Source organism: Carica papaya, chromosome 6 (genome assembly GCF_054855325.1).
Source record: "Carica papaya isolate Zhongbai chromosome 6, ASM5485532v1, whole genome shotgun sequence".
Lineage (NCBI taxonomy): Eukaryota > Viridiplantae > Streptophyta > Magnoliopsida > Brassicales > Caricaceae > Carica > Carica papaya.
Genome location: NC_142314.1, coordinates 17,844,127 through 17,852,500, shown reverse-complemented (window position 1 = coordinate 17,852,500; position 8,374 = coordinate 17,844,127). Strand labels below are relative to the sequence as shown.

The 8,374-nt window shown below is 34.1% G+C and overlaps 1 protein-coding gene across 5 annotated transcripts in view; it reads right to left on the bottom strand.

The window, feature by feature from the left end:
* The window catches only part of XRCC2 (homolog of X-ray repair cross complementing 2 (XRCC2)), a 68,056-nt gene that overhangs the window by 33,904 nt on the left and 25,778 nt on the right, over window positions 1-8,374 (bottom strand). For 4 of the 5 annotated variants that reach the window (XR_015821576.1, XR_015821577.1, XM_022040858.2 and 1 more), the window contains exon 5: window positions 442-504. The exons of the other annotated variant lie outside the window; for it this stretch is intronic. Coding sequence is in view for 2 of the 4 variants with exons in the window: in XM_022040858.2 (XP_021896550.1) it covers window positions 442-504 (63 nt within the window). In the remaining 2 variants the exon portion in view is untranslated. The remainder of the gene's footprint in view (window positions 1-441; window positions 505-8,374) is intronic. 5 annotated transcript variants of the gene reach the window in all.

Genomic DNA, 8,374 nt, shown 5'->3' with positions numbered 1-8,374 from the left:
TCTTATTAATAGAAAAGCATAGCATCATTAGTGAAGAACAGATGTATAATCTCCTCAGTCTGATCCTCCATTCCAACTTTGAAACCTCTACATAAATTACATCCCCTGGCTCTTATTATCATTCTATTTAGGAATTCCATAACCATAATGAAGAGCAAATGAGTATTAAATGATGATTTGATACTGAATCACCATTTTATGGATATGTGACTTATTCTTTCCTTATTTTTCATATTTCTCTTAATTCTAGGATTGCTATTTTCCTTTTTATTTAGGACAAAACTCTGTATATATACTGTGCACTTGAAAGATGAAATATACAATACAAGATCTTTCCACTTGAATTAAGTTTTAGTAAGTCAAAAAGTTTTCCATTTGAACGGGAAAATGTTTAGTAATCAAATTGCTGCTTAAGTTTTAGGAAAAGGAACATATTAATACCTATTATTTGCCCCCAATGGCAATGATGATGAAGCCCGATCCATCCAATGAAATGAACCAATACTGGAAAAAAAGATTAACATAGAGATACATAGTTAGATAAACTGTTACATTGCCATCAATCACTATCATTGTGTTAAAAAAAGCATAAATTCACAACATAGCATCAACGAGAGGTAAAAAGATTTTTTCCCAGTCCAATTTATTGGCTACATAATGAAAAAACGGTTATGGCACTTAACCAATCCTAGGTAAATAGGGATTTGTAGTAATAAACAAGAAAAAAGTGTTGAAACTGATAGTAAAACCAGATGAGAGAAAGATGTTTTCTTGATATTCATATGGTTCTCTATTCATGCATATATATTAGTCACATAATTCATGAAAGTAGCTACATATAAATAAAAAGGGCATGCAAAATGAAAAGTATCTTAGAGCTCTAAGATACTTAGATTCAGGAAGTGCTAATATGCTTTTGGCCAAAGGGATACCACGAAAGTAACCCTCTCACTTAGCTTATAGAACGACATAACTTGATCATGGAAAATCCTACAGTTCCTTACGAGCCAAACATACCAAAGACCTCCAAAAGTAGCATATTGCCATAGTGCCTTAGCTTATGTTCTTACCTTAACCCCCTTGATATTGGAATTCATAAGACTATCAATTGTAAGAGGTGCCATCCAGTTGAGCCAAACTGATTCATCAGATCAGCCCATAACTTCCCGACCATGGTAAACAATGTAGGAACAAGTGGAAATGAGTCTAACCATCTTTGAAACAAAAAACACAAACCTCAAGAGACAAAGCACATGAAAGCAACTGATTTGAAGTGAGTCTTTGTTATTAAGCCTTCGATTCATAGCAGTCCATGAAATACCTTTACCTTTGAAAAAACCATAGCTTTCCAAAATATCTTGACAACATGAAATTGTCTAACACCAGAGTTATTAATGAGGTAAGTGAAGAAAGACATACATGTAAATAAACCAAAAGGTTCAAGAGTCTATGACCATTTAGCTAGTCAGGAAGTAATATGTATTGGTTGTAACGTGGTTATTGAGGTCAAAGAATCAAAAGTCTCCCTATCAAATAGGTTATGATTAAAGTGAAGTTCCAAGATAATCTTTCCTCAGCATTAACAATGAAGCTAAGAGACATGGGCAGTGTGTGTGGTATACAACGGTATAGCCTAGGGAACTTTATGGCAAGCAGTTGATCCCTCAATAACGCATCTTTCCAAAACAAAACTCTAGTTCCATTCCCACATGTAGGCAGTTGAACGGGATAAGCAAAGGGTGGATTTAGGAAATGGATTTCCAAGGACTTCGGTGACTTGTGTATCTTCTTGCAAAGACATCCCAAACATCTCTTTCAGTTCCATGGATACTATTTATCATCCAGTACCATAGAGATTTTAGTTCAAGGGAAAGCATCATAGTCCTTTTGTTAATAGGGATAAATTCTTCGATCTGAGATTCCCAATGCTCACCCATCTAAACATTTTGATTGATAACAAACCTCTCAACGAACTAAATGATCTCTATGCTTCTCGCCCGCTCCAATCAAAACGAATCTTCTCATTTTATCCACAATCCTACTCTTAGGATTGCAATCTAATGGAACTACTAGACATGTAATGGTCATGATAGCTTTGTACAACTTACTGATTCTACTATATGATTACCATGTCATCTCCCACATTGCTCTAACAAATCCACTTTTTCCCATATTGATTTTCAATCCTGAGATATGCTCAAGCACATGAATGAGAGCAAATATGTTAGATATGGACCTATTGTCATATTCTAAGAACAAAATCACGTCATCCGCAACTTGTAGATAACATACCTCCACATTCTATATGCCCACTCCTAATCCCTTCACTAAGCTGGTCTCTATTACACTAGTCAACATTCTACTCGATATATTAATTGCCAAGGAAAAGAGAAAATGTCAGAGAGAATCACCTTGCCTAACTCCGGTTGAGGCTCTAAACCAATCTCGGGTTTCTCATTGACAATCACTATGAGAGAACATGAGATAAACATACTCGAATTCATCTTCTCCACCTATGATCAAATCGATTTGCTCCATCCCTCAATCTAGATAGCCCCAATTGACCCGACCATAGGCCTTCTTAAAATCTAAGTTCAAAACTAGACGATCTCTTGAAGTACGAGTATACTCCACCACCTTATTGGGCAATAGTAATGCATCAAGGATTTGTCTACCTCCCGTTGAGGCACTCTGGTTAAGTCTAGATGGTGTAGTCTAAAACTTCACTTAGTCAAAAGGAGGGAACTTTAGAAATAATTTTATATACACTAATCACTAAGCTAATTGGATGATAATCTAAAACCTTTGAAAACTTATCCTTTTGTGGAACAAGGGTAATGAAGGTGGAGTTCATGTTTTTACAAATGGATCTATTCAAATAAACTGGTCAAACACTTTGATTAAGTTGGTTTTTACAATATCTGAACATAGCTTTAAAAACTCAATTGCAAATCCATCTAGTCCAAGAGCTTTATCATTCTATATGTCCCAAATACCCCTAAAAAACCCATCCTCATTTCCTCCAATTCAAAGGGTCTCTCCATCCATTCCTTTGTTTCTCTCTGAATGGGGTATCAATCAATAACTTCAATAAATGGACAAGACGCTTCTTCTTCAATATACAAGCTCCTGTAATATTGAGTAATCTCCCTAGCTTTATTTTCTTCTCTCCTTTCTACCCCCCCAAGCCAAGCTCAATTTCTTTTGTAAGCATTTCTCCTTCTACATCCACTCACAACTCCATGGAACAATCTAGTATCGTCTTCCCCTTCCTTGGCCCACTTAAGCTTCATTTTTTTCTGCCAACTTCTCTCTCTAAGAAGCAACACCTCTTCCAACTTATTGTTTAAGTTTACTAGGGGCTCCTTTATTCATTTAGGATGGTTGACTCTACCCCCATTATGTCTAACTCACCAGTTGTTTCTTTAGAAATTGAATACACTATTTGCGGGAGTAAGCTATCAAATTGTCCCTATATAGTCTACTACGATCTAGATTGTTCAGTTTGTCATCCTTATCACAAGGGAAGGAGGTAAAAATGTGTAATACTCTTTGCTTTCTCTAGTCTCCCCTTAAAGAGGTAACAGGAGTAAAGAGAAGTATGATTCAAATTCTTCAAAGGTAAAATCCATACTAACAAATGTTTTCTTAGTGGGAGGATGATAGTATTTATAGTCTTTTTGTGTAGCAATGTACTCAATAAAGATAAATTTGAGAAACTCGCGATTCTTTTTTTTTTTCCAAATAAAAAGAGTAAAATGTATTATTATAGGCACCAACGGGGTGCAACCCATATACAACAACTTACAGCTCAGTTTTCATGAAACAAAAGTGTCTAAAATCTTCCATGACCATTGATGACTGACCCATCAACAAAAACACGAGGATCCTAAACCATCTGTGTTTTAATATTAAAACCTTTAGACTCATCAACGCCATCAAACGCCCTCCTATTCTTTTCCTTCTAAACTATCCATAAAATGGTGAGTGCAATAACATCATTGAATAGACACCTGCTTCTCAGAAATCCCCACACCCACAGCTATTGTAACACCCCGGTACCTTCATGCTTAATTATGGTTATGTAAAACTCCTTTTATTCTGACCCTAAGGCCGTTAACTATTTAATTCGATGTTTTAAATTTCTATATAATTTTGAATTTTACTTAAATTATTTTTTTTATGTAAATTTATCACTAACTTTTAATTTTCATAAAAAAATAGAGAAAAACAGCATTAATGATAATATTCTTCAATTTGAGAATTCACATGTATAATACGTTGTAACCTAATAGATTAGATTTGTGAAAACGTAAGAAATCAAAGTATCTTGGCCTTCTCTTATTAGTTGATCCAGAAATAAATCGATTAGAAAATTTCTGGTAAAATAAATCATTGATTCATCTAGTGTTTAAATATATAATTCATTTACAAGTTTACTAAATTGAAAATTTATGACATTCAAAAATTTATAGATCCTATGTCACATTCAGTAAAAATTTATGATACATGTATAGGATATATTCAATGTGTCCGAGCATGCCCCACAGATGTATTAGAAATGATACCTTGGGACAGATGTAAAGCTAAGAAAATTGCTTCCGCTCCAAGAACAGAGGACTGTGTTGGGTGTAAGAGATGTGAATCCGCATGTCCAACGGATTTCTTGAGTGTTCGAGTTTATTTAGGGCATGAAACAACTCGTAGCATGGGTCTAGCTTATTGATACATTCGAGAAAATCTCACTTGAATACATTTGATTTTTTTTACTGACAAAAACCCGTACTCAAAAAGAGAGAACTGTGGAAAAACTTCCCCGCCCGCACGGGCCCCACGAGCCGCTCACATGCGCGAGCACACAACCAATCAAACGTGTGCCTGCGCGCACGCAACCAGCCGGACGGCTATTTTCTTAAAGCTTGAAAATTTATTAAACGGTACGGCTATAATGGAATATTTGTAATGCATTAAATAATATAATTTTTGCATTAAGTGACTTGGATATTTTATGAAAACGGACATGTAGACCTAACACCGTAATGTTTATCTATGACATTTAAAATGATATAATTTGTTAGGCTATTTTCTCTTAGGCTACTGTTTCTTCTCCATTTGGTTTGAAACAATGTGAGAGTACCCGCTCCATATGAATGACGGCGTACCCTCTTACGAGAGTGGTTACGCGATGTGATTGTAGGGGTCACTGTGGCGACGTACAACCGCGACTATAGTTTACATGTAGAACCACTGTAGTTAGCACGGCCGTTGTCGTAGAACGTGTCATGTTTTGGCAACCTATAAATGTGTTGTGGTTTAACAATACGTAAATGTGTTAAAAGAAAAAGAACTTTGTCATTGCATAGTAGTAGTTGGAAAGTTGTATTGCTCTCAGTAGATATAGGTCGGAACGGTTTCGCGCGACGAATAGGTAAAAGACAAAATAAGAAGTCATAGCATGATTCATATTCGTTTGATTTTCTCTATTTTATGTATAATTGATATGAATGTTTTGATATTAATGATTTTCTAAAAAAATGAAAATGTTTTCTTATCATTGAAATAGACTTCGATGCGATGATCTTCGACGGTAAGCGATTAACGGTATATTGTTTTAAAAGTTTAAGTACCTTCAAAATTTTAATAATGTTTAAATACTATTTTCCTTACTGAGTTTATGAAACTCACCCCTTTCTATGGTCCCCATATGAAGACGATAGTGAGGACCTGCTCGTTGATTTGCGCATTAAATTCTTTGAGGATCCCGTGGATTCCTGAGTTGTTACGAGTGCATATTTTGTTCCGCACTCTGATGAGTTTATTTTTGTAGTAGAGGCTTGTATATTATATTTTGCTAAACTTTTGGCCTCAGTGATGTAAAATTTGGAATTCAAACTTTATTCTATAAGGGATTTATACTATTTATTCTACTGCATATAATTATTTTAAATGCATTTGTAATCTGTTTTTATATCTGACTCTCTTATGTTGTATTTAGTATTTGGAATGTCACAACTATTCTCTGACCGTCTCTGCCATCACCCAATTAATCCCCAACACCTTATACACCAACGTCCATAGCTCAAACACAATGGGACACCACAACAACAAGTGGTTACAGCTCTCCTCTACCTTCAGGCACATGAAACATGCATTCATCAGCACCTGCTCTCTTTATTTTAATTTATTAATGGTGAGAATGCATCCTCTAATGGCCTCCCAGGCAAAAAAAAAAATATCTTATGAAAGATTTTTGCTTTCCATATTTGCTTGTTAGGAAACAACTCAATATCATCAGTTCTCTTGATTAGCCACCTGTACCATGACTTTTACATAAAAGAACCATCATTCGTAAGCATCTATCTTGGACTGTCATTTTTCACCAATAAGTGCAATCCTAGATAAAGTACATAGCAGCTTCTCATACTCACAAATTTTTCAATCATTAAAGTTACTAGAAACCAAAGCTAGTCATTCGCATTCACCCTTGGACTCCCCACTGTAATAGTCATTAATACTGCCCTCTCTGTTCTAGGCAATAGAGAAGATCTATGGGTATTGATTCTTGAGATTCCCCCCTTCCATCCAGCTGTCCATCCAAAAGCAAACTCTATTTCCCCTTCCCACATTCTAGATGAGACATTTCAGAAAGTTCTCCTTGCCACCGCCAATCTTCTTCCATAGCCTCCTCCCATATGATCTAAGCGACCCACCTATGAACCACCCCTTATTCTCCACCCCAAACTTATCTATTATAATTTGTATAATTTTTTGAGAAAAAATATTAATTTTATTTTTCATACACCTTATGATATTATAATCAAGTATTTGTAAAGAATTTCTATCTACGAATAAGAAAATTTACATTATTATAAGAACTCTATTTGCTACTAATTAATTACATTATTATAGAAAAAATTACGAAGGAAAAATATCTCAAATAATGAGACAATGAAATATTCTAATTAACACTCCCCCTCAAATTGGTGTAAAGATATCACACATGCCCAATTTGCATATTAAGTTGTGGAAAGATTGTTGCAAAATCTTTTAATAAAGATATTTGTCATTTCTTTACTAAAAAGTACATGATATAGGCACAAAGAGCCATTAATCACTTTCATTTTTGTGAAGTATCGATCAATCTCAATGTGTTTTATCCGATCATGTTGAACTGCATTATGAGTTATGCTAATAGTTGTTTTATTGTCACAAAATAAAGATAAACTATCTTCTTTGAACAATTTTTATTATTTTATTAGTTTTTACAAGCACAATAATTTACATACTTCTTGCGTCATTATTCTATATTTTGCTTCAACACTGGAACAAGCAAGTACATTCTGTTTCTTGTTTTTCCAAGTAACCAAGTGGCCTCATACGAGGGTACAATAACCAGTAGCTAATCTCATTTTATCTAGAGATTCAGCCCAATTAGCATTTGTAAATGCTTCTATCTTACAATGGTTATTTTTGGAGAAGAGCAAACTTTATCCTAATGCATATTTCATATATTGTAATATGCGAAGAGCGACATCTAATGAAGGCTTGTGATGATCATGCATGTATTAACTCACCAAACTAACTGCATATGGTATATCAGATCTGGTATATGAGAGATAAATGAGTTTTCCAACCAATTTCTGATATCTCCTCAGTCTATTGATGTACCAATTCTCACTTGTAGTTTGTAATTGTTTTCAATAGCGAACTCTGCCGACTTGCAACCCATCATACTAGTATCTTCTAATAAGTATAGGATATACTTTTTTTTAGAAATAAAGATTCTTTTATTAGATCTGATAACTTCAATTCTTAAGAAATACTGCAATATTTGTAAATTCTTTATTTCAAACTCTTAAACAAAAAATTCTTTCAATCAAGTCATCTCCCTTATATCATCTCCAGTCACACCAATGTCATCTATATAAATGATAAGAAAAGTAATTTTACTATCGTTATGTTTAATAAATATAGTATGATTAGTGTCAAGATATAGATATGCTGGCAAGAGATTAGGAGAATTAATTGAAAATCTTATAAATTGAGGGATTAGGAGGTTAGGTTTCATCATGAGTTAGTGTCCTATTTAGGAAAGAGTTAGTTTCATATTTTTTTCTCTTGTAACCTACTATATAATACCATATATTATCAGTTCAGAAATAAATATCTTTCTTTTTTTCTCATATTTCCTCACAATCAGTATTGTTTTGTTGATATTCAAATGAGATCATAACTCTTCTAAACCTTTCAAACCATGCTATTAGAGATTGTTTCAACCAATATTAGACCTTTTTTAATTTGTAAACCTTTTCTTGTGCTCTTTCATCTTCAAATCTAGGAAAAATCTTCATGTATACCTCTTCCTCTAAGTCTC